Source organism: Rousettus aegyptiacus, unplaced genomic scaffold (genome assembly GCF_014176215.1).
Source record: "Rousettus aegyptiacus isolate mRouAeg1 unplaced genomic scaffold, mRouAeg1.p scaffold_m13_p_7, whole genome shotgun sequence".
In the NCBI taxonomy this organism is placed as follows: domain Eukaryota; kingdom Metazoa; phylum Chordata; class Mammalia; order Chiroptera; family Pteropodidae; genus Rousettus; species Rousettus aegyptiacus.
Window position 1 is genome coordinate 13296940 of NW_023416310.1, and position 25395 is coordinate 13322334.

General features: G+C 52.8%; 1 protein-coding gene across 4 annotated transcripts in view; it reads left to right on the forward strand.

The window, feature by feature from the left end:
- EFR3B (EFR3 homolog B) overlaps nt 1–25395 on the forward strand; it is a 75001-nt gene that overhangs the window by 45061 nt on the left and 4545 nt on the right. For 2 of the 4 annotated variants that reach the window (XM_016121756.2, XM_036224405.1), the window contains exons 5-22: nt 4865–4986; nt 7740–7889; nt 9083–9217; nt 9709–9787; nt 10555–10690; nt 10952–11113; nt 11878–11989; nt 12382–12433; nt 14810–14982; nt 15429–15504; nt 15967–16128; nt 17286–17417; nt 18721–18788; nt 19553–19680; nt 20420–20511; nt 22494–22542; nt 23740–23846; nt 25089–25138. In XM_016121756.2, the coding sequence (XP_015977242.1) occupies nt 4865–4986; nt 7740–7889; nt 9083–9217; nt 9709–9787; nt 10555–10690; nt 10952–11113; nt 11878–11989; nt 12382–12433; nt 14810–14982; nt 15429–15504; nt 15967–16128; nt 17286–17417; nt 18721–18788; nt 19553–19680; nt 20420–20511; nt 22494–22542; nt 23740–23846; nt 25089–25138 (1985 nt within the window). The remainder of the gene's footprint in view (nt 1–4864; nt 4987–7739; nt 7890–9082; nt 9218–9708; nt 9788–10554; nt 10691–10951; nt 11114–11877; nt 11990–12381; nt 12434–14809; nt 14983–15428; nt 15505–15966; nt 16129–17285; nt 17418–18720; nt 18789–19552; nt 19681–20419; nt 20512–22493; nt 22543–23739; nt 23847–25088; nt 25139–25395) is intronic. The other 2 variants (XM_036224403.1, XM_036224404.1) reach the window with 2 other exon arrangements.

Genomic DNA, 25395 nt, shown 5'->3' on the forward strand with positions numbered 1-25395 from the left:
ACCACGGTCCCCATGAAGCACCCTGGTTTCACCCTCTGACAGACCATCACCCAAAGTTTCCATTTGGGGGTCCTCCTGTCGGCCCCTGGCAGACTCAGGAGCAGCTTGGGGTGGGCTCTTCAGGAGCCGCCCCCGCGGGGACACCGCAGGCCAGTGTTCCCGCGGTCATCTGGGCCGGCACGTCTGCACCGTTATTCTTTCAGACTTGGGGAACAGAAGCTCTTCCTATAAAGCTATCAAACCGGGGCTTCCTAAGGATAGCCAGAGATCCTGGTACCAAAAGATGCCTATTTTAGCTGGTCCTGGTGCCACCCGTGATGTAATGAATGGGGCGCACACGCTCTGTATGCAGTAGTGCCGTCTCATCACCAGACTTCGTAGCAGAGCGGGAATCCTGGGGAGTGGGTGGAGTGAGCGGTCAACAGCGAAGCCCTAAGGCCACAGCCTCCCAGCCGGTCCTGGGCCCCAGAGATAGAGCCATGGCACAGTCACTCATCCAACCCTTGGTTCAACCCCACGCCACCCCAGTTCAAAGGAAGTGGCCACCTATCCAGCCTTGACTGGCCTCCACTACCAAGGACGAGCGTCCTTGACTTTCCCCAACATACTGCTTAAGTTTTCTCCCTCCCGGAGGACGCAGAGCATTCCCATAGCTACTGTCCAGCTCGCCAGTAAAGGGACAAAGGACATGGGCTGTAGATTCCCTGCCCCAGAATCTTAAGGGTAGGAGGTGGTGGTGAGGGGTGGGGGGCTTCAGAATACAGGTACCTGGGCTCTGCCCCCAGTCTCATTCAGGAGGCCTGGAGTAGCTCAAGAAGTCTGCATTTTCAACAAGCTCCCCGAGCTGTCCTGATGCACATTAAAATTTAAAAATCACTGGTAGAGGGCAAAAAGCACCAGCATATCAGATTTCCCAAGGGCGAGGCCCAGCCCACCTATCACAAACTGGTTGACCTGAAATAATTCACTTGACCTTTCAGGGCCTCAATTTCCTCATCTTCGCAATGGGAACAATACAGGCCCTGGTAACCTCACGGGTTTGCCGAAAATTACATCCGATAATGGATGCTCTGATAGGCAGGAAAGTCCACATGCCAATCCCTAGAACCTGTGAATGTCACTTTATATGGAAACAAGGAGTCTGCGAATGTGACCAAGTTAAGGATCGTGAGACGGGGAGAGTGTCCCGGATTATCCAGGTCGGCCCTCAATGCAATCACAAGGGTTTTATAAGAGAGAGAGGCAGAGGGGGGTTTGGCACACAGCAGGAGGCGATGTGAAGATGCAGGCAGAGATTGGAGCAACCCCAGGAAACGAATATTGTGTGTAAGCTGCAAGGGCCATAGAAATGTTTAATGTTGTTGGTACTTAGGATGTAGGCGTTAACTGTTTCCAGTACTGCTGCTGTCCACCGGTATTACAGACAGGCCGTGGGGCTTGGGATGGCAACTCTCGACACAAATGCCTGTGTCCGTAAATAGCTTCTTCAAGGACTCATTCCTTTTGAATATTTCGAAGGCTTCCGACAAAACAAGGTGTGAGTTACAACAGAGCAAGCAAGCTTGACTGCAACCGTATTCGAAATTTGTCTTTCCGATCAGGCGGGTGGGAAGCGCTGTGAGGAGAGTCACCCACGTGTGAGGAACGGAGCGCTGTGTGTTAACTGGTGCCTCGAATGTATTTGTACTTCGCCCCCTGAACACTTGTTCGGTGACTGTGTGTCGCTGAATCCTGCAGGACCTAAGAAAAGGTTAAGCCTCTTAGAAATAAGGACCTTACTAAGAAGTCTGGAATTCACACAGTTTCTGGTACTGTAGGAGCTCAGGGAGCTTTTCTTGGTTTTCTCGACTTTTTTCACGTGCATAGGAGGTGATGTGTGCATTTTAAAGAGACGATAACAAGCCTGGCACCATTCCTTCCCGGTCGTGCCGTGACAGCTGCTGGAGCTCCCAGCCAGCCCTCTTCCTCGTCCCTTGGTGCTGGGTTCCGTCCGACCCTACTGCACCGAGTGACTGAATGGTGTTTGGGGACTTGGGCCTCACCTTTCAACTGCCCTGCTCTCTGCCTGTCCCCACCCCCACCTTCGGGTGCCAGTCTGCTGAGGCGGTGGCTATAACTCATTTCCTTCCCTCCGAACTCGAGATGTGTTGCCGTCGCAGCCCATACTGCCCATCCGGGCTCCTCGTCTGTGAATGCCTGTCTGGGCCCACGTTGGTGGCAGGAAAGGACACGGATCACACTGCACCGAGCCCAGGCCTGGGGCTGATGGAGCAGACCATAAATGACCACTGCCACTCTACTCGCCACCGCGCCATTTCCCAAGCATTTCTCAGTGGTGGGCATCGTGCCGGTCACGCTGCTCGCGTCCCCTCATTTAACCCTGGCGACTACCCAGTGGCATCGGTCCGAGTGTCCTCACCCAACAAATGAGGAAACGGTGGCTCGGAAGTGACATGACTTGTCCACCGTCACGAAGATGACAAGGTGCAGAGTGGGGAGATGGGTGTCTGACTGTAGGTCCCACAGATAAAGCCGAGGCATAGTCTGCTTAAATAGAACCATTATGTCGGAATCGAAATTTGAGAAGAAGACTCAAAGTTAAGTTTTGAGAAGAGTACAGAAGAGTAAAAATCCGGGGACACAGAGGGTCACAGAAGAAAAGAAGGAGAGTGTTTTGCAGGGAGGGCAGCAGCCGTGGCTGGCCCAGCCTAGGAAAAGGCCACCCACAGCCTTAGAAAAGGGACCCCAGGCATGTTTTCTACCCTGTCGTACCTCGGTGCCTGTCACTGAATTTCCCATTTTAAAACATTGATTGTAATTTCGATTCGAACCTTACAGCCGGGGGTCATAGTAGAAATATTTAGCAGCGTGTACGACACAGATAACAGCCAATCGGAACAGATGCTGGGCACGAACGTGCTCGGGTTGGGGCACCTGACTGGCCAGCAGTCCTGCTCTTGGCTCCATGGCACTTGGAGGAAGAGGAAAGTCAAAGTTGAAAGGGAAGGGCGACCTAATGGCACATTCCACAGAGACTGGGAGTCAGAGACGCGACAGGGTGGGGAGAGGGGGCCAGAGAGGAAGAGAAGGGGCCACGTTGCCGGTCAGTGAGCCTGCAGCGTCTCTCACACGCGAGCCTCGGACCACCCACTGTAGTTTTCTGGGACCTTACTGAAAGGAAGTCCCTGGGCCTCATCCAAGACCGACACAGCACACTGGGCCTGGGATCTACGTGGCTGCCAAGCCCCCCTGACTCTGTCATACTGTAGTGTTTGGAAACCAGCAGCCTCACTCCTCCAGCCCCCTTATTAAGACCGAGCTCAGGTCAGCCCTGGTCACTTCTTCATCCTCTGCCTGCCCTTCCCTGACAGGATCCAGCACCTCTGACCAGCCAAACAACTCTCCTGGAACACTTGGCATGAGGTGCTAGAGGAAGCAGGGAGCAGGGATAAACCACCAGGTGTGCAGGGCTGAGCTCCTGCCGCAGAGTCACCCTGCAGGGCTCCGGCAAGTTACTTAATGTGTGTGAGGGTCTCAGTCTCTCTGCAAAATGGGAATGATAATAGCCAGGAAAGCCGACGTGTAAGTAAAGGGTTGCAACTTTCAGTCCCACCCCCAAACCCCAACCCCCACCCCACCCCATCCACCCATAACCTCCAGGGAGGGGAGAGGGGCTGGAGATTGAGTTCAATCACCAATAGCCAGTGATGTAATCAGTCATGCCTATATAGTGAAGCCTGCACGAAAACCCAAAAGGAGAGCTTCGGAGAGCATCTGGGTTGGTGAGCAGGGGGAGGCAGGAGCTCGGTGTGCCTGAAGAGGCCGTGGAGGTTCCAAGCCCCTTCCCACACACCTTGCCCTCCGCATCTCCCCCATCTGGCTGTTCCTGAATTATATCCTTTTATAATAAACTGCTTATCTAGTCAGCAAGGTGTTTCTCTGAGTTCTGCGAGCTCAGGTCAGCCCTGGCCACTTCTTCATCCTCTTTAGCACGTTCATTGAACTCAAGAAGGAGGTCGTGGGAACCTGCCACCTGTAGCTGGTCCGTAAGAAGCACAGGTGGCAACCTGAACTTGTGATTGGAGTCTGAAGGTGGGGAGGGTGCCGCCTCGGGAAGCTAAACCCTTGACTTATGGGATCTGACGCTATCTCTGGGTCAATAGTATCAAAATGGAGTTGAATTCTAAGATACCTAGCTGGTGTTTGCAGCATTGTTTGCTAGTGCTGTGGAAACCACACACACACACTGGAATTGGTACTAGAAACATCCCAATCATATATCCTTTTTGAACAAATGTTTGTAAAAATTAAATAATACGAGACAGAGTAGTGGAGAATATATCTTAAGTCTGATCTTTTTAGAGTTGTTGGCAGTACTGAATTTATAACAACAAACGAAATAACCTATGAGAATTATATTTATTTTTTTTAGTAATTTAACTCCACCTAGTCTGTGATTCTTGCTTCTCTGTGGGACTCAGTTGAAATTACGTCTGTTTGCAGTTGCAAATGTGCGGCATGACAATGGCGAAAGGGATCTCGCAGCTGAGCATGCCGAGCGAGGCTTACTGGAATGAAATGGCAAACTTAAAAATTTACTCCTATTTTTAACAGTAAAAAGTAATTACATCTTTAAATCAAATTTCGGATTTGTCCTTGTTTTCCAGAATGCATTCCAGGGTGGTGCTATGTGGTTTGATGCTGGCTTTTGCTCTGGGCGGCGGGCCAGAGCCGGATCCTGGGATGCTTGGCTCCTGGGATGTGTATGTCCCACGGCTTTACTACGGCAGGGGGCCCGGGGCCCGAAGGTGGGGGGCACGGCGGGCCCCCTCTCACGTGCATTTCTCTCTCTGCTCCCGGGTAGTTTGTGAAGTTTGCCAACATCGAGGAGGACACCCCCTCCTATCATCGGAGCTATGACTTCTTTGTGTCCCGCTTCAGCGAAATGTGCCACTCCAGCCACGACGACTTGGAAATCAAGACGAAGTGAGTAGGGGGAGGCGAGGGGGCCTGCGGAGCTAACGGCAGAAGCATCGATGGGTCTTAGAGAGGCCCCAGCCCAGACTGCGTGTCTGGTCCCATTGGCGTTTGCCCTTGGTTTGACATTGCTGGGGAGGAAAGAGCACCTGGCAGAACTTAGGTGGGCAGGTGGGCAGTGCTGGGCTCCCAACACTGGCAGTCAGGGTTGGTTGGAGGAACGGGAAGTGAATCCCTCCGGCCCCGCCATTTGCCTGTCCCCAAAGCTTCCGGAGCAGGTCCCCGATCATGGGCTCCCTGGGCTGTGCTATCGCAGTGCAAGTGGTGAGGCCAGCGGAGGCCACTGAGGAAGGGGCCCCTTGTCCCATCCCCAGTTTTGGCTCCTGCACCAGCCATCTCACACCATGAAGAGGCAGAGGGGGCTGGAGCCGTCGGGGCACGTCCAGGAGGAGGCGTTGGGGGAAGTGCAGGGTTGTAACCAGCCAAAGCAGGGCCAAGCTTTCACGATGGGGGTGCAGAGGTCACGCTCCTCGTGGCACTCTACACCTCTGTCTACCACGTACACACAGTCATACACACAATCACACACACTCGTGCATTCATGCACGCAATCACACACGCACACGCCGTCCACACTGCGTGGTGGAGGGGCGCGAGGCAGACGTGGTCCGCACTGCGGTCTGACAGCGTCTGGGGCGGACTGAACACTGGCGGAAGGGTTGCTGAGGTTTCCGGGCAACCGGGCAGTGCCATGAGCACCCACCGCCCGGCACTCGCCGTTCGGGAAAGGCAGGCCTGGGGGGCGGGGGGAGGGGTTCCCGGCGTCGGCCTGCTCCCCTCCTCTCGGTGTCTCTCTTTCCATAACCTCCCCGCCCCCACCCCCTTTCCCTGAGATCTCCCCTCATTGCTCACTCCCTGCCCGGAGAGTCCAGAGCCCCTTTCCAAGAACTACCCTTCAGGCCCCATAAGTAGGTGCGTGCGTGCATGCGGTCCCCTGGGGTTCAGAGACGTCCCAGGTCCCTGGCACATGGGTAGGCTCCAGGTGTCATGGAATGAAATGTGTACATACATGTAAGGGATTCTGGAGAGACTGAAGGCAAGAAGAAAACCTCACTCGCGTTCACGCATGAGGAAGCCATGGGAATAAAGGTTTCCGCTCCCCGAGCCTGCTTGCTTGCCAGCCAGGCTCTCGGGTGAGGCCGGAGTCCAGCAGGTTTAGCATATATTTCTATTGTGCTTTAGGGAGATTCTTTTAACCTAGAGCCCAGAATAGTTGGTAGAACAGTATCCCAGTTGCTTCATTCTCGCGTCTGGATAGCCTCTGGCTCGAGGCCTCGACCAGTCAGGGTCAGGGTCAGAGCCGCTGAGTGGTTCCCCAGGGAACCCTTGCCCAGCGTCAGCAGCTCTGACTGAGCCTGGGCCAGGGTGGCTTGGTGCTGTTAGGCCTCTCCCATCAGCCCATTACAGTCACCTGGGAAGGCCCAGGGTAGCACCCTGGTAACTGCATTTAAAATTGAAGCAGAAAATGGCAACTAAATATTTAGAAAAACTTGCTCAGCTCCAATAATCATCAAAAGGATGCAAACTGAAATAGCTACAAGATGTTAGGAATTTTCTTGAGCCATAAAATTAGAACAGATGTCTAAAATGAGATCCCCCGTGCCGAGGCAGGAACAGTGAGATGGCATTCTCCCGCAGTTGGCACGCCAGGGCTGGGGAGAGTCACGTGGCAATAAAATGTGGCCGCATTGGGAGCCTTTCATTTCTTACCTTTGATTCAGTGAGTCCACTCATGGCAATGATTTGAATTGTGGTAAAATATTTTACACGGTGATGTTCATCATAGCATTATTATAGTAGCGAAAAATTTAGAAGCAACGTAAGTGACCAATAGGAGACTAGTTTAGAAATGTTTTATGATACTACCTCATGCATGGTCTGGAGAGTTAATGACATAGGTAAATGCTTATGATAGAATGTTATGGGGAAAAATACATATTACAGATGCAACAGGTTCTTAATTCTGTTACATATTATGTGCGGAAGAAAGGAAAGACACCAAAATGCCAAAAATGGCTATCTTTGAGTGGCAACAGCAGGGTAAATTTTCTCTATACTTTTCTATAATTAGCATGTATTACTTTGTAATCAAAAAAAAAGCCTGATGAAAAATAACAGACCGAATAAATGTCCAGTACAGGGGGCCCCCTGTGCTGACTGGGTCAGTGCAGTGGGGACTGGGGGTGTGCGAAAGGGGTTCCCTCTGTGCTGTCACTCAGTTTCCTCTCTGGTTTCTCATCCAAATTAGCCGCAGCCTGAACCGTTTTGTGCCCAGAGAGCCTGGCAGCCCTGTGCCTCTCCGTCCAGGTCCTCTCTCCTCAATACGTAACTCACGGCCCTGGATTTGGCCTCAACAGCTCTTGGCAGCACTCTGGGCTCTTAGATCTTGGGCTCAAGCTGGAGCAAACCCCGCTGAGTACAAGAGAGGGGGAGCCTGAAGCAACTGGCACCCTAGTGATGCAGGCTTCTGGTACCAAGGCAAGAGCAGTCTGGGTCTCTAAGACGAGCCAGAAAACATGGCTGCCTGGGCTCGTGTCTACCAGCACAAGAAGCCAGCTAGCCAGGGGCCAAGTCAAGAAGAGTAGAAGGTGGGCTCCACTCTGCGTTGTGATAGATGAATGGATCCCTAACTCCTTGCCGCAGAAGCTGGACTTCTCAGGTTTGAGGACTTCATGGCCCCATTTCACCCTTTTCTTTTACAGAATCCGAATGTCAGGCATCAAAGGTCTGCAGGGGGTGGTGAGGAAGACGGTGAATGATGAACTGCAAGCCAATATCTGGGACCCACAGCACATGGACAAAATTGTCCCATCCCTGCTTTTCAACCTGCAGCACGTGGAGGAGGCAGAGAGGTAAGCAGGCGGGGGCGGAGTTTGGACAGTGGACACGAGCGATCCTCCCGGGCCGCCTTCCCCGGCTGCTTGGGAACCACACGGCTCGGGCTGGTTGGCAAAAGCTGACCACGGGGCCGGAGATCTTGGCTTTTGTGGCCTGTTCTGCAGTTAGTCCGGGGCTGGCTCCCTCGGAGCCTCGGATCTGGCCTTCCGCTAGCCTGCTGTACTCGTTTAAGATCTACAGTCATGAAGGAAGGACAGTACCCGTGGGTAAGTGTGCGCTGGTCACAACAAAGAACCAAGACTCGGCTGCTGCTGTCTCTGTGGAAGCAGCAGGCCAAGGAGATTTTAAAATGCCTTTCGTGGTTCCAATTACTGAGGACTTTCCCTCCCTGACCTTCCTTCCTCCTCACTTCCTTCTGGCATTTCAGGCCCTTAAAACGCCCGCTTGACCAGCCAGCAGCCCCTCGACACAAATTGCACATGTTGGGTTTTAATCTGGAGGCCCCCGGACATGGGGTGCATCCAGTGAAATGGCCTGGAGGGAAAGGTTCATGTCGCTGCCCACCTTGGCTGTGCATGTCGCTGGTCGTGGAGACTGGCTGGGCTCCTCTCGTGTCAGTCATGCAGGGAAAGTGAGTGTGCCCTCTGGTGGCTGTTCCTGGAACCGCATCTCACTGTCGAGCTTGGCCTGTGGTGGTCTCAGGGCTCCTCCCTATTCTGTATGGATCTGGGTCTACCACTGAGTCACACCTGAGCCAATCGCCCTGCCTTTTTTTTTTAGTCTCCTCCCTCTTTTTCCTTTCCCCTCTTCTCTCTCCCACTTTCTTTTGTTTTCTGCTATTCTGCCCACCTTTCTTCTCTCATCTCTTTTCCTTTCAAAGCTTTAGAGAGACGGGGACATTCGTGGTCTGCGCCTCCCGGGGCCCACGGGGCTCGGGTCACTGCCCGTCCCACGGAGGCGCATTAGGCCTCACCTTAAGGATTTCTGGAAAAATGTTATCCCTTCTCACACAATCTTCCTCTACTCTGGGCTTCTGTGCCCGTTTAATATCTGACAGCTGAGACATCCCCCCATGACCTGCATCGAATTCCCGCCCGTCCCACTGTCACTGTTTGCGGGGATGCAGCGCCGAGCCCCAGGCGTGCACGAAGCCCGACTCCTGGCCTTGCCTTCCATCCTTCACCCACGTGGCTGTGTGTTCCCACAGCCGGTCCCCCTCGCCCCTCCAAGCTCCGGAGAAGGAAAAGGAGAATCCTGCAGAGCTGGCCGAGAGGTGCCTTCGGGAACTGTTGGGCCGGGCTGCCTTTGGCAACATCAAAAATGCCATCAAGCCTGTTCTCATGTGAGTCCCTGCCCTCCCCCCCCCACCACCACCACCACCAAGCAAACAGTTTCAGGTCCTATGTCTACTTGTTGACTCAGAGAGAAGGGGAGGAGGTATTATGGTTGTGGTGCCGTGGTCAAGTTTGTCCCTCCTCTGTGCCTGTCTTCCCTGAATTATGACCGCAGAAGCTACCACAGTGGCCAAGTGCAGTTTGGGGGAGGAGTTGGTAGAAGGGCCCCCAAAGGTGAAGGAAGGTGCCTGGTTTACCTCTGAGTTTACAGGTATAGAGCCCCGTTCCTTGACCTCCCTCCAGCCCTGGGGCTGGGACTGACCTGGGGTCCCTCAGGCTTCGCTGCTCTCACCTGCACCTGCAAGCCCTTCCTCACTCACCTGGGAGCTGTGGGAGGGCTGTGTCCCTTGGGAGGTGTTCCTCTGCCACCAGGCTTCTCTCTCCTCCCTAATGTCACTTTGCATTTCATAGCCCTTCCCTCGTATTTTCTCTCTCGCAGACATCTGGATAACCATTCTCTCTGGGAACCGAAGGTGTTCGCCATCCGTTGCTTTAAAATCATCATGTACTCAATTCAGGTATGGCGGCTCCCCTAGTCCAGCATGTCCCCCTGGCCAAGGGCACCCCTCGGAGCAAGGACACTGTGCTTCTGGAGGAAGCCAGCTGTCCTCCGTGACTTCTTAGCCCCTAGTTGTCTAAACTAGTGCTGTTTAACCTAGATGTGGGAAAAGACCAGTTCAGTTTTATTTCTAATATGTCACGGATCCATTTACCTTATAAAATTTAAAAGAATTCCTAGAAAAAGTAAATGAAAAACTCATGTAAAATACAAGCCCACAGGCCCCACTTGGCTGCCACGGCATTGTCAAATTGCTTCCTAAACACTCCTATATTTCTCTACTTGCCTCAGTGTCATCAGGCACAGGGCAGACCTTACCTCGGCATCAGACCAGGGGCCATGCTTGGAGCAGCACTGGACTAGACCACGTGGCCTCTCAGTGGCGCTTACCAATAAGACCTGGGACCTGGGGAAAACGGAAAGGAAAACAATACTTTAAAATTGATTCGTGACCCATTTTGAAGCAAAGGGGCACAGGAAAAATATGGAAACCCAGGTCTTCCATGGGGTTGGGCTTTGCTCCTTGTTGGGCCAAGCGGGGAGGAACTCGGGGGAGGAACCGGGGTGTCGCGCCGCCTCCGGTGCCCGCTGGCCTTGGGGATCTCGCTCTTGTCCGTCCCGGCCTTCGAGGACCACCGCGACTTCGGGGGCCCAGCCAGGGCCGCCCTGGCTCGGAGGCCATGTGGGGGCTGAGGTTTGGGGCCCAGCACGTCTTCCTCCCCCCAGCCGCAGCACTCCCACCTGGTTATCCAGCAGCTCCTGAGCCACCTGGACGCCAACAGCCGCAGCGCGGCCACGGTGCGCGCGGGCATCGTGGAAGTCCTGTCGGAAGCCGCGGTCATCGCCGCCACCGGCTCCGTGGGTAAGGGGGCCCTGAAAGGAGCGGGGCTGGCAACCCCTCAAGGACAAAGACGTGCTCTTGGCAGGAGGCCGCCTTCCCTTGCCAGAAAACGGCAAGGCGCCGTAGGGAGGCGTCGGAACAGGTGTTCCTCGTGGGGAAGGTGGGGGCAGAGGAAGCCCCCAGCTGAAAGTGGGCCTAGGCTCCCCAGGCGACGCAGGGCAGGGAAGGGTGAACGAGGGGCGCCAGCCCTGGACTTAGGGTCTCCCCCCGCGCTGCGCTCAGGGCCCACGGTGCTGGAGATGTTCAACACTCTGCTGAGGCAGCTGCGTCTCAGCATCGACTACGCGCTGACCGGGAGCTACGACGGGGCGGTCAGCCTGGGGACCAAGATCATCAAGGAGCATGAAGAGCGCATGTTCCAGGAGGCTGTCATCAAGACCATAGGTGCTGGGCCGGGGAGGGGCGTGGCCAGGGGCGTGACCCGGGAGGGGTGTGGCCTGGGGCGTGGCCCCCGAGTGGGTGTGGCCCCGGGATGGGCCCACAAGGTGGTCATCGGTCCAGCCTGGACTACTTAAGATCAAGGGCCGAGACAGGCAAACTCTTCCTGTGCCCCGAGCTCCGCTAGGCCTGCTTGATGTTTCCACGTTTGAGCCATTGAAGGGGAGGTGGGAGTGAGAAACAGAAAAGAGGAAGGAGCGGAAGCCTGGAGAAAACGTGTATGCACGTGGCCGCGGTAGAGAACGCTAAGGCCCCCGCCAGCACCTAAGGGCTCCCCACTTGCAGAGCTCTCCTGTCCTAGTGCCATTGGAGCTCCCCCCCAGCCCCGGCGGCCCCCAGCTTTGAGAAGCCGGCGGGGCAGGAATGATCCCCAGTTCCCAGATGAGGGCACTGAGGTCCACAGAGGTGTGACTTACCCAAGGACTCCCAGCAGAGCGGCTGGTGCCAGAGCCTAGACGGGCACCAGAGGCTGCCACCCTGGTCCCAGGGCACAGCGTTCTCCATCCCAGAGACCTTAGCCACCGGCTCGGGAATGACCAGGGGAGGAACTGGAGCCTGGACGAGCCCTCTCCCTCTGGGTCTTAATTTTCCCTCCAGAGAAGCAGCCCACACTCCCGCAGCAGTTTGCTCGGTTGAAAGGCTGGGCTGAAGGACCCTAGCGGCTGGTGGCCTCGCCTGGGCCAACCTTTGCCGCCATCCTTTCCCCACAGGCTCCTTTGCCAGCACGTTGCCCACTTATCAGCGCTCCGAGGTCATCCTCTTCATCATGAGCAAGGTCCCACTGCCTTCCCTGCATCACCCCATGGAGACAGGGAGGACAGGGTGAGTCCGCCACGCCTTCCTCCCGCCGCCCCCTTCCCAGCCCGGGTGCCCCCAGCTGCCCCTCCCCGTGATTCCAGCTCTCTCCCGTCTCCACCTTGACTTCCCCAGGTCTGCCCTCACCTCTCTTGTTCTACTCTCAACCCCCTCAGAAGCCTTTAGAGAGGCACTTGGCTCCTACAGTCATTCCTCAGCCTCCCCCCCCTCCCCAATAACTAACTCCCAAGTTGGCGGGAGCCAATAATTCCCTCGTCTGCTCCCTGGCCCTGGAAGTCACTGTCCTGGATAACCCAACAACATAAGACTCGTGGAGAATCCAATTACGAGGGAGAACTATGCAGGCAGTGTGGGATCTCTGCCCAGACCACCGGTGAGTTTGTATGTTTCTGCTACAGGGAGAATAGGAACCGGCTGACCCAGATTATGCTGCTGAAATCCCTCCTTCAGGTGAGCCCCTTCAGGTGAGCGCCATTCCTGCTCTGCCTCTGCAGGAGGCAGCTCCTTCCAAGACCAAGGGATGTTTACAACCTACAGTTGTGCAGGTTGCACACTGCACAAATATGCTCCGCGAAAGGGGTGAGTAGGGGACTGAGATATAGCCTGTGTTCCACTCAGTAGCCAGGCTGGGCACCCACAGAGCTGGGTCATTCAGAGCAGGCGGGGTGCCAGTTTCTAATTTTCACAAAGGTTCCTAACCAGCTCCTAGTAGCCTTGCCACTCTAACAGTGGTTCCTGACCTCTTTCCCCTGCAGGGACCTCCCAGGTCCTTCCCCACTGTTTCTCTCTTGGCGCTCCTGCTCACCTCAGTCTCCCAGCCACTGTCTTTCTCTTTGTCGCTGTTTTACATTCCTTTTCTTTACATCTTTGCAGCCATCACTGAAGTCTAGATTCATTGTTCTCGAATCCCATTCCCATGACCAACTTGTTAAAATATAGAGATTCCCTAGAATAGAAGTCCCCAACCTTTTCGGCACCAGGGACCGGTGCACCTATGAGAATCTAATGCCTGATGATCCAAGGTGGAGCTGAGGCAGTGATGCTAGCGCTGGGGAGCGGCTGCAAATACAGAGGAAGCTTTGCTTGCTCGCCTGTCGCTCAACTCCTGCTGCGTGCCCTGGTTCCTGACAGGCCACGGACCAGTACCAGTCTGCGGCCCGAGGGTCGGGGACCCCTGCCCTAGAGAATCTAAACTGTCATTCTGAGTGGGGTCTGGAATCTATAATTGTTAGCCAGCTCCCCAGGTATTCTTATGCATAGCCCTGGCCTAAACTCTGGACCTCGAACTGGATTATTCTCCTGGTCACTCTTATTTCCACCTCTCTTCATCTATCATAAATACAGCCACAAAAAGAATTTTCTAGAGATGCTATTCCCCACATATTGCTTCTTGTTAAAGAGTAAGTCTCAATTTCCAGTTGCTGTCCATCCAGATTCCATCCAGGCAGACCTCAGAGATACTGCGGGTTCAGTTCCAGACTGCCCCCGTAAAGTGAATATCACAATAACACGAGTCACACAAATGTTTTGGTTTCCCAGTGCCTGTAAAAGTTATGTGTACACTGCACTGTAGTCTGTTAAGCGCGCAATAGCATTATGTCTACAAACTAATGCACATATCTTAATTAAAAAAATACGTTATTGCTAAAAAAAAAAAAATGTTAACCATCGTCTGAGCCTTCAGTGAGTCATAATCTTTTTGCTAATGGAAGGTCTTATCTTTAATTTGTTAAAAAAGCAATATTTGCCAAGTGCAATAATACGAGGTATGCCCGTACTTCTCAGACTGAGGTCGGAAGGTCCCCAACCCCTTCTCCCCCCCAGACTCCCCCGTCGCATCCCCTCAGCTCGTCTCTGTTCTCGCCATGCCGGTCTGCCCCCTCACTCCCACGCATGCCTTCCCCGCCCTCTCCCCAACTCACGCCTTTCACGTCACTCTATTTTTATAAATGCTTTTTGTGCTGACACTGCCCGCATCTGGTTACCTCCTCGATCTATGTATGCCTGCCATTTCTGTGCTGAGTTTACCCTCATTAATTTGTACCTGGCATCTTATTAAGGTGACAGTTTGGGGCACACTCAAATTCCTTCCCCTTCAGTAAACATCGGTGTTTACTGTTGATGGCACCAGGCTTAGCTAGATCGTCCAGGGCTAGCTGAATCATCGAAGGCATTCATTGTTTTGCAATGTGGACTTGACAGTAAATGTCTCTTGCTGCTTTTAATTGCTTTGGCATCATGTGTGCGGCGTCTATGCCAACTGACTTTAATCAGAAGACCCCCCTTCGCGGCCACGCTAGAAGAGATGTAACCGAATGCCGCGTGTGGTCTTAGCTGGTTGCCGTGTGTGGGGCTCTGATCCTCAGCCCAGCTGTAAGTTCTTCCACTGTCTCTCCATTTCTTTGTCACTGTCCACACTTCTAGTGAAGCGTTTTGTTCACAGTGAGTGCTCATCAGTTTTGCCCTGACAGATTGGAACATGAGTTCAGAGGTTCCCCGACTCCCGCACCCCTCTGAGTGCTCATCCTTGCTTGCTTTTTTAACCACGTTGTATTCCTAAACACTGTCCCCATCTACCCACATGTCTACTGAGCAGAGTTAAGGAGGTTGTCTAGGCAGATGTTGGCGTGTTCAGAAAAGTTGCCTGAGGCACCCAGGGCTCAGGGTGGGTCTCCACTGAGGAATCTGGACCCGGGGGAGCTGGACTGGGAGATCCCAAGAGAGGGTGGATGCTCAGACCCAACCTCTGCTTGCTGCGCCCCTGCCTCCTCAATGCGCGGAAGACGGCAGCGTCCCTAAGCACGGCCGTCCGGGGCTCCCTCGCAGGTGTCCACAGGTTTCCAGTGCAACAACATGATGTCGGCCCTGCCCAGCAACTTCCTGGACCGCCTTCTCTCCACCGCCCTCATGGAGGACGCCGAGATCCGTCTCTTCGTTCTGGAGATTCTCATCAGCTTCATTGATCGTCATGGCAACCGCCACAAGTTCTCTTCCATCAGGTGAACTTGGGGACCCCCCCTCCTGTTAACGTGTGATGGGAGAAGACCCCCGATAGAGCCACACATGCAGGCGGGAGGACAATTCAGATTCTCTCCGCAGAGAACTGATCAGGGACATTGATCCGGGGGTCCTGCGAGGGGAGAGCGATTGAAAGGGCACTGGACCTGGGGGAGACGAGGAGTGGGCTGGAGATTTACGAGATAAAGAGCGGGTAGTAAAGGGAGTTTTCCGGTGGGGAGGAAGAGAATAATCTAGAACAATGTTTAAGAAAGAGGGACAGGAACTAGAGAGCCTGGGAGAAAGAGAATGGGCTAGGAACCAGGGCTCGAGGGGCACCTGGAGGCTTCGATACAACTAATGACATTGGGACGAAGCCCAGGGACACCACGTGAGCTCTGACTGGCCTCACACAAGGGCTGAGGTGGCCCCTCGTGTCCCATTCCAGTACCCTCAGTGACATCTCTGTCCTGAAACTGAAAGTGGACAAGTGCTCCCGACAGGACACCGTCTTCATGAAAAAGGTGAGCAGATGTGACCTCGAAATACAGCGAACCCCGGGCGGGCCAAGCCTTCTGAACTCTGACCTTCCAGTCCCCAAGTCACTACTGACCACTGCCCCTGAGCCTGCCTCCTCCCTCTTTGACTGTGTTTAGTCTGGAGGAGAAGCCGACCCCTCTGGGGGCGTCAAGCCCCCAGGGTCACATTCATCACCCAGGCCAGAGTGAGGACCAGGGCCGGTGACTGCTCGGCTCCTGAGCCTGGATTCAGGCAACAGCTTTTGTTGCTGGCCGGACTGGCCCCAGGCTTCCCTGAACACACACTCCCTCACTGCTCGCTTCCACAGGGGTCTGTTTTAAAGGCATCCTCCCCCTGAGCGGGGGGTGGGGGGCGGGGGGGGGGTACACACAGCTGTCCCACCCCCGTGGGATGGCTCTTTCTATCCTCCTCGCCCCACCTGTCCCCGCCCTCGTCCCCCCCTCCAGCACTCCCAGCAGCTCTACAGACACATCTACCTGAGCTGCAAGGAGGAAACGAACATCCAGAAGCACTACGAGGCGCTGTACAGCCTGCTGGCGCTGACCAGCATCGAGCTGGCCAACGAGGAAGTGGTGGTGGACCTCATCCGCCTGGTGCTGGCTGTTCAGGTGGGGCCTGGGGCGGGCAGGACATAGGGTTTGGGATGGGGGAGAGGAAGACCGTTTTGGCCACGCACCAGTGAGAAGGCTGAGCAGCAACAGCTGCTCAGCCCAGGAGCCCAGGAATTTTGGAGCCCAGGAATTTTGCGTCCTCGGTTGGCCATTCCTCGGTGAAGACCACAGACCATGGTCCTGTAAGGGGAACCACCAAAGAATGCTTACTTCATGGCTTTGGCCCATACTCAGGCTGAAAGAAACCCAGGGAGCTGGGTCATTCAAAAACACTCCTTAACCCCTGGTATTTTAAGTCTCTCAAAGAGTCCGAATGGGACTCCAAGGACTGCCACGAGGGTACTCATAAGCCCAGAGTCACCCCAAGACAAATCATCCGGTTCCCAAGCCTGGCTGTGCTTCAGAATCGCCTTAAACACTTATTAAAAATACATACTGCCAGTTCTGTCCCCGAGCCCGGGGCCCGTAGATTTAACCAACCTCTGTTGTGACTCTCAGGCAGCCAGAGTGACACACATAGGGCTTTAGACTTTTAAGGTCCACCCGGGTAGAAGTGGACTCCCAAGGATGCTAGACATTGGGGTTCCCCCCTCAGACCTCAAAGATGAGGGTCTCCGGGGTCCTGAAGTAAGGTTATTGTCACGAACCTGGAAATCGGTGATGAAGCGTCTTAGGCCACCTGCTTGGCCGTGCTAAATCCACAAGACCAGCCCAGATGCTGTGATTGCGGACTTTGAGGTCCCTCTGTATCCCAGTCCCCTGGTAACTCCCAGTTCAACACGTGAACCCAACCTATGAAGCCAGTGCAGTCCTCCGAGACTCATCACGGTCTATAGTGAAGCAAACAGCATCCTTGGCCGTAATGACCAGGGGTTGAACAGTCAGAGCCACTAAAGCTGGAACTGCGAAGAGTGGGATTGAGGTCATCGCCTCTCTACTCGAGTTCTTATGAGCCTCCAGCTCACGGATTGTTCTAGGGGCCATTCACTTCAGCTTTAATAAGGATGACTTCAGTCTTCCAGGAAGTTCTGAGGCGAGTGCTGAAAAAGGGTTAGTCTAGAGCAGTGAGCCATCTCCGAAGAGGGCTGGGGAGAGGTTGGATGGAGCGTGGGACCCCGGCATAGTTTGTCAAAGGCCCCTCTGTGTTGCCACAGGACTTGGCCCAGGTCAATGAAGAGAACCTGCCTGTGTACAACCGCTGTGCCCTCTACGCGCTGGGCGCGGCGTACCTCAACCTCATCAGCCAGCTCACGACGGTGCCTGCCTTTTGCCAGCACATCCACGAGGTTGGTGTGTGTGTTCGGGACCCAGAGAGCTCAGGAAGCCCTCGACTTGGGGTTCCTTCAGAACTTTTTCTTAATTGCATGAGCCCCGTTCTTAGTCTAGGCATTGAAGAAAGGGGTGAGGTAAGAAGCGGTAATAGTGAGAAGCTACTAGAAGCAGCATTTCCTCCTGTGTGGCGTGACATACCAGGATGGGCTGGGCACAGGCGGCATCCTGGACCCCTTCCTCACCTGCTACCCACCCCTCTCCACCGCCTGCCTTTCTATGCTATCCCTCCACCTTTTCTGGAAGTGTACACACACACACACACCCCTCAGGTCAGGTCACGTGGGACTAAAGCCATGTCAAGAAGTTTTTGTTATGAAAGTTTTCAAATAGCACAAAAGCAATGTGAGTAAAACAGAGAACATCCGTCTAGCTCTCATGCAGATTAAACAGTTAGGAAGATTGTTTCCATATTTGCTTCGTCTAGCTCCTTTTTCTTTTCCTTTGTTGAAATATTTTAAAACAATTTCAGTTGTCATTTCATGCCACCCCTACAAATAGCAGTATGCGTGTCTAAAAATTTATAGACCCCTTTCCTACGTGAGTCCCATGCAATTAACATACCGAATTAAATTATCAATAACATCTTGGTATTACCTAATGCCCAGTCTACAATCAGATGTTCTCAGGAAGGTGCTTTGTCAATGTGCCGGGGGCCACCCCAAGCAAGGCAAGACCTTCCCTGCCTCTGGGATGACAGCAGAGTTCAGAAAAGGCAACGCCCAGACATCTTCTCCCTGAAAAACGGCATCGTTGCTCACTCACCTCCTGCACATACTCACCTGCCAACCTTCCTCCCCCTTCTCATCATCGTAATGACATTCACCTTTCTTGTCAAAACTTTACAAAGGAGACTGAGGGAAACGCCCCGTGTCATTGTCCTCAGGATGTGTTTGCAATGCACCTAGGTCTGGGGAATGCTGCGACCTATGCTCCCTTTATCACGTTTAAAGAGAAAACAGGAATAGGTCACAGGAGCAAGACATTATCTCTTGGGAGCTACGTCTCCTGTATGTGGAGGACGCAGTGCATGTGTCACTGGGCACAGCTTGAGCAGACCACCTGGACTTCTCAGGCTGCTCCGAGGGTCATCGTTGATCTGAGTTTCTCCCACAGAAGCCCAGTCGTGGGGTGCTCTGCCAAGGAGATCATGGGAGGGAGGAAACACTGAGAGGGGCGGGAGCTCTTTCATTTGCCTGTTCGGAGCTCCCGCTCGCTGCTGATCCCAGAGCTTATCATGTGATTTTTCCCAAACGTCAGGTGATAGAGACCAGGAAGAAAGAGGCTCCATACATGCTCCCTGAAGACGTGTTTGTGGAGAGGCCCAGGTGAGGAGCGTACCTGGGACATGGTCCAGGGTACCCAAGGCTGCTGAATAAGAAAGTGGGAGGTCTGAGGCTGGAGGCTTAGGCTTCCGAGAGCTCTAGGACTGAAAGTGGACCCTGCCTGTGGCCCAGAAGTTCTGAGTCAAGTTCGATCCCATCACATGACCGAAATCCGTGCCTTGGTGTATGACCGAACCATCTTGGTGTATTGCGCTGTAGAGTGTGAGATGCCACCTCTGGGAGCTTCGGCTCAAGCCTTGAAATACATCCAGCAGGAGTCATTCCTGACAAGAGACTCCTCATCCGAGTGGCATTCTCAGACTGTAACCCGTGGGCCAGAATAACCTCAACATCGGAAGAACTCAGGGAAAAGATATTCTGTAAAAACAAAACGTTCAACCATAGGGGATGGCTTTGTAAATAAATGGCTCATCCACACAGCAGATAACTAGTAGCCTATCTGCAGTGGTTTGGAAGAATAGTTAATGTGAAATATCCATTGTATAATATGTGTATAAAATATATCACAGAACAAGAATGGGAGGCGGGTGATGTTTATGTGTGTGTGTAAATGTATGTGACCGAAAATTTCTGTACACAATGTAAATGTGATAATCCCTGGAAAGTGGGCTAGTGGGTGATTATTTTCCTTTTGCTTCTCTGTCATTTTGTGTAGTGAACGTTACTTTTATAGTAAAGAACATCAATAGGAAATCATCCTGGCTACCCACGGTTCTCACTTGCCTCTCTCCTCCTCTGTCTTCCAGGCTGTCTCAGAATCTCGACGGAGTGGTGGTTGAATTCCTCTTCCGCCAGAGCAAGATCAGTGAGGTCCTGGGGGGCAGTGGCTACAATTCAGACCGGCTAGGCCTGCCCTACATCCCTCAGCTGACAGGTACGAGCTCTGCTCAAGAATTTCCAAGTCTGCCTCTGGCTTTTCTTGGCCAGGTAAGGGCCTGAGTGTAAGGGACTTCGGTTGCCTTCCATGGATATTCACACAAGAGCTGAAAGACACAGCGGAAACCCGTGGTGAGGTCCTGTGGCCTTCCCTGCCTCCCTCCTCAGTGCAGGGTCCCTGGGAATAACTGGCCCGTGAGATCACCTGGCCTGTGGGGGTGGGAGGCAGACATGGGTTACAGAATCAGAGACCCAGTTCTCTGTGATTTACTTCCTGAAAAATCTCAGACAAATCTCTTGGCATCTCCGAGTCTCAGTTTCTTTTACTATAAAATAGAGATATTGATAGTACCTGCCTTAGAGGGTTGATGGGAGAGGTGCGTGAAATAATGAAGGCAAATGCACATAGTAAATGCTACACAAATGACAGCCATTAGTCGCTGTGAGCAGATGACATTTACACGAGTCAAGGTATGCTTTCTGGTCATAAGCAGCTTCTTTGTGCTCATCAGTGATTTCAAAATCTTAGCCCTCAAGAGCAGAAGGCACCACCCTGAGGTGGGCAGAGAAGGCCCGCAGCCTTCCGTCAACTCCAGCTATAGCCTTCATGTGCGCTGAGCCCTCAGAGGATTGTGGACCAGGCAAAGGCACAGGGCCTGGGAGATGGAACTGGGGGTGCGATTCTGGCTCGCGCTCCCAGGGCCGGGAACCCCAGCTTCCGGCTTCTTCCTCCCCAGATGAGGATCGTTTATCCAAGAGGAAGAGCATTGGAGAAACCATCTCCCTGCAGGTGGAGGTGGAATCCAGGAACAGCCCTGAGAAGGAGGAGGTGAGTGTCCTAGTGAAGCCCAGTGGCCCCAAGCGAGGGGACCTGCTCCTGCCTCCCACGCAGTCAGACACTGCATGCTCCAGGCCCCCCTCACTGCACATCTGCTTTAAGGTTGCATGGAAAGTAAATTTCTCAAGGAAGTCCTGTTTTCTTACTAACTCTCTTCATATATACCATAGACATTTCCATCTGGAAAAATTATTTGTATCCATCCCCCCCTTGCCACACACACACACACACACACACACACACACTCCCCTGAGGGTGTCATAAAAATTGCTCTTGAAAGACTTGTCCTTTCCCACTCACGATGGAGGCAGACATGCTCCGTGTTGGACGTTGGAAGGCCTCCTGGGAGAGATGAGAGTGAGAACAGCTTCCTCGGTGTTTCGTCCAGATATACCAATAAAGGTGCCTTTTTAAAAGAGAAAGCTCAAAAGATCCATCCCTCTCTCTTCTCTTGAGGGCTGCGAATATCTAATTTCTGTTCAAATTAGCATATGACATCGCCCCTGCCATTATTTCTCCTACCTCAGAAAATAAATCAGATGTACCCACGAATAAGAGAGAATAAGGAAGCGTAGTGGAAATACCAAATTTACTGCCGCAGATGAGAAGGAAGTAGGGGGAGGGGCAGGGTGGAGGGTGAAGGAGAGTCCTCAGGGAGCCGAAGCCGCCAGCAGCCTTCCTCCCCACCTCTGCTCCCGTGAATCACCTGTGCTCCATGCCCAGCTTGCATTCTGTCTCCTCCGCAAACCTCTACCTTCCCTTGCCCGGTGTCCGGCCTTCTCTTCGTCGCCATCACATGGTTCTCTCGCACCTCGCATGTGACTGTCTGATGTTGGGCGGTGCCGACAGCGGATGGGTAGGTGGAGGGGTTACAGAGGATGACTCCTCGGAGTGAACGACAGCTCAGCGCAACTCTCTCTTGCATGTAATCCCTGTGCAAACACATTTTGCCGCTCCTGCTGAGTGATAGCCAAGAGTCCTGCACAAAGTCAGTGTCCTCTTAGCATTTGTTGAATGACTTTATCCCATACCCCACATCTCTGTCCTTTCCTACTCAAACGAGCGTTTACTGAACGCCAAACAAATCAGTGTACAGCTCAATGGATTTTTACAAAAAGAATGTACCAGTGCAGCCACACCCGGATCAGGGAATAGAACAGTGCCATTGCCCAAGAGCCCCGCCTCTGCACCCCCTCCCCAGGGGAGCCACTAGTCTGACTTGTGAAGGAGAGTGAACTCTTTATCAATGAAGTTATTCGCTACTGTGTCTGTTTCTTTCGCTTAATATTTATTTAAGTGATAGAATATGTGTAAATCGTGAGTCTTGCCTCAAGGAGCTCATAGTCTAGTTAGGATTCCTGGAATTAAGTCCAAACTCCTTCACTATTTTCAGCATCTGACCTAAGGCCACACATCCATGGAGCACCTTTCTATTATTATTATTATTATTATTATTATTATTATTATTATTTTCCACTTCCTTTATAGGTTCTGTGGATCCTAGGATCTCTGCAAATTATAAGACTGAGCTCCTATGACCCAGGTCCTTGGACCAACCTCAGCATTTCTTACCTTTATTTAATACTCAAATCACCTTGGTGGATAATTTAACACAAATTTTCAAAAATGTTATTCAGTTCTTGAAGTCTGCATTTCAAATTATGTTTCCCAACTGCCTCCTCTTACTTCCAATATTTTAGGTTCGCTGAAGGTTTTTTTGAATTACACGGTGTTTTCCTCCCACCCGGCTTAATGGGACAAAGTGGGGGGGAGGGGACAGTGAGTTCTCTTAGGGGAGACTCTAATGAGGACCCCGGTGAGAAGGTGCGTGTCCCGAGGGAGTTTCTGCCCATCAGGACATTCTTGTTAGAGGTAAAGGGACTGCGGATAACTGAGGAAGCCCAGGCTGCCACCTCCCGTCCGTCCCCTCCCCCACTTAACCTTTCTGACCGCCTCTGTCCCCTCTCCCTCAGCGAGTGCCGGCTGAGGAGATCACCTATGAGACGCTAAAGAAGGCCATCGGTGAGTGGAAAGCAAGCGACTCCGACTCCGACGGAGGGGAGGGCGGAGGCGCTGGGCCCTGGGAGGCCGGCGGGTGTGTGCAGCCCCACCTGCTTGCTGCCCTCCAGAGGGCCATTCGGCACAGATGTGAGGGCAGAGGGCGCGGCTTCCTCTAAACTCATCACAGCTACGGGGCTACAGTCGAAAGTCCCGCTGTCCTGGTGGGGATCAGTAGTGCTGTCCCGTGCATCCCAGGTCAAGCAACCAACCCTTTTTAGTAACCGACCCTTTCTGCTGACAGGTGCCTTTAAAAGTAATCCACTGAGGGTTGCAGCCAGTCAGGTATAAAGCAATTTTACATAACTACTTTGACTATTTTGGGGTAGAATGTGATACAAAAGAACAAATTGACCAATGAAAGATATTAAGAACAAATCATATTTTTATTTAATAATGACAATAGATTTTAAAATGCAGTGTTACATCTTCTGTCTGAATTATTGGGCAATGAAGTATTTTGAATAAGAGAATTTTTCTGCTAACTGATGGTGAATTATGCCATCAAATGCCAAACCTTTTTTATTTTTATTTTTGTTGTCAATTATGCCATCAAATACCAAATCTTTTTTGTTGTTGTTGTCATTTTGGTGGTACTCTTTCTGAATGTACATACTCTCTGCCTTCTTAAACTGAGTATGATGGACATATTTGAGACACCCCCCCCCTTTTTTTGCTAACTTATTTTGGATACCAAGAAGAATATGTGGAAGTCTTAAACTAAATGGCCTCAGACTGCCCTGCCATAAGGGTTCTGCATTGGTTTTTGTGGTCCTATCTGGATTTTCCACTGTTGATGTCCCTTTTTAAATTACCCCCAGAGCACTTCCTGTTCCAGGAACTTCCGGCCAAGAGGCCCAGGGGCAATGTAGCTACTTGCAGCTTCAAAAGCCCAGCTTAAGGGTCCACTTAAGTTTCCCAGTCTTATCTATATAAGATAAGAAAGGGAGCTGGGTCCTCAGGCAACATGAGGACAAGGTCTAGCCCTCTGGGGCCAAGCAGACCACGCCCTCCATGCCACGGCACCTGGCTCATCAGCAGAGGGAGAGCAGAGGGAGAGCCCAGACCACAGCCCCAGACAGAGCTCCCTGGCAAGGGCTGCACAACTCTCCACATCAGCGGGGCGGGACCTCCAGGCTGACCCGGCTTTCTGTGCTGCAGTGGACAGCGTGGCAGTCGAGGAGCAGGAGCGTGAGCGGCGGCGGCAGGTAGTGGAGAAGTTCCAGAAGGCGCCCTTTGAGGAGATCGCAGCGCACTGCGGAGCCCGGGTAAGTGAGGCGTGGCAGAGGCCCTGGATCTGAGTCTCTAGGAGATTGTGACACTTTTGTCACCCAGAAATTAGGGTTAGGTGCCAATAATACCAAGGCACTACATTGTTTCCCCATGAACCAAAAGCCTTGGCTCTGAGCCACATAGTCCTCCAGAGCTCATGACTTTCATGTGAGAAAGAAGTCCTGATCTCAGGAGCTCCAATATCAAACAGATAAATCATAATGATTATAATCATAATAGCAAGTACATAAATGGCACTTGCTGTGCACCAGAGCACCTCACATTCTTAGTGAGTTTTATTCTTATGACAACTCTGCGAGGTTGGCACCATTATGATCATCGCACTACGCAGTGATGGAGGAGGCAAAGGAAAGAGCGCCCGTGTTTAACAGAACCCGCTTCCGGGCGGAGAGAATCGAACAGCCAGCCTTGGAAGACAGATTTAAAAGAGAGGACACCAGACAGCTAGAAAGAAGGATTCATGCCAATACTTAAGGGAAGAGCGCAAATATTGCTTGAAACTGATTTTATATGCCAGGATCCATTAGTCATGGTGTTCATTTTAGTAACGATGAAATATAATTGTAAGCTCCAAAATTTACAAGTAAGTCATATTTTATTGTAATTTTTCTCCATAAAAATACATGTACTTTTCTTATTATATATAATAGGTATGTTACGTATATAAAGTGCAAGTATAATATAGATGGGGGGCTATAACAGCCTCACCTCTCGTTGCATCTCAGGAGGTAGATACTGCTCATTTCCTGAGCTTGGAGTCGAGGCCCAGTTACTAAGCACATGCACAGCTCATGCTGCGTACATGGACTCAATTGGAACCAGAGGGACGAGAGTGAGCATCTTTTCTAAGCCGCCCATTTCGCACAGCTGCTTCTTGGGCGTTAAGGAAGGAGCTGGAACTAGCTCTGAGCCTCCCGACTCCGTGCCCAGCTGGCTCTAGTGCCCCACTTAGAGGTGCTGAGGGCCCTCGAGGACCGCCTGCTGAAGTCCTCCTGCTGTTCTGGCCTCTGTGCTGTCCCCAGAAGGCCTTCGCCAGGCAGCTCTGCCTGACTTGAACCCACGTCCGGGGTCCACAGACAAGTGCTGAGAACCAGCTCCCGCCGTTCCCTTCCTGAGTCTGCACTTCCTCACCCCCAGGGAGCGCTCGGCCGGGGGCTCGTGGCAGCCGGCAAGGTGCAGGGGGCCCCGGCTCACTCTCTCCCTCTGTTTGTGTCTAGGCATCACTGCTGCAGAGCAAACTCAATCAGATCTTTGAAATCACCATTCGGTAAGTGGCAGCCCTGGCCGGGGGACCCTCACCCATGTGGCCCAGGCTTGGGCCCTGTCCTCCCGAGTATTCCTGTCATGCCCGCCTCAGTCCTTGCACCGTTCAGCCTTTCTCCAGGGCTGGAGTCAGCCACCAGCTCTCCCCGAAAAGGGACATCGAAGCTAGAGAGGGAAAGAGACAGCTCAGCAAACCCTGGAAAAGGACGAGGAGTCCTGGTGCCCCAGGCTGAGACTCTGCGGTCTAAAGCGACAAACAGT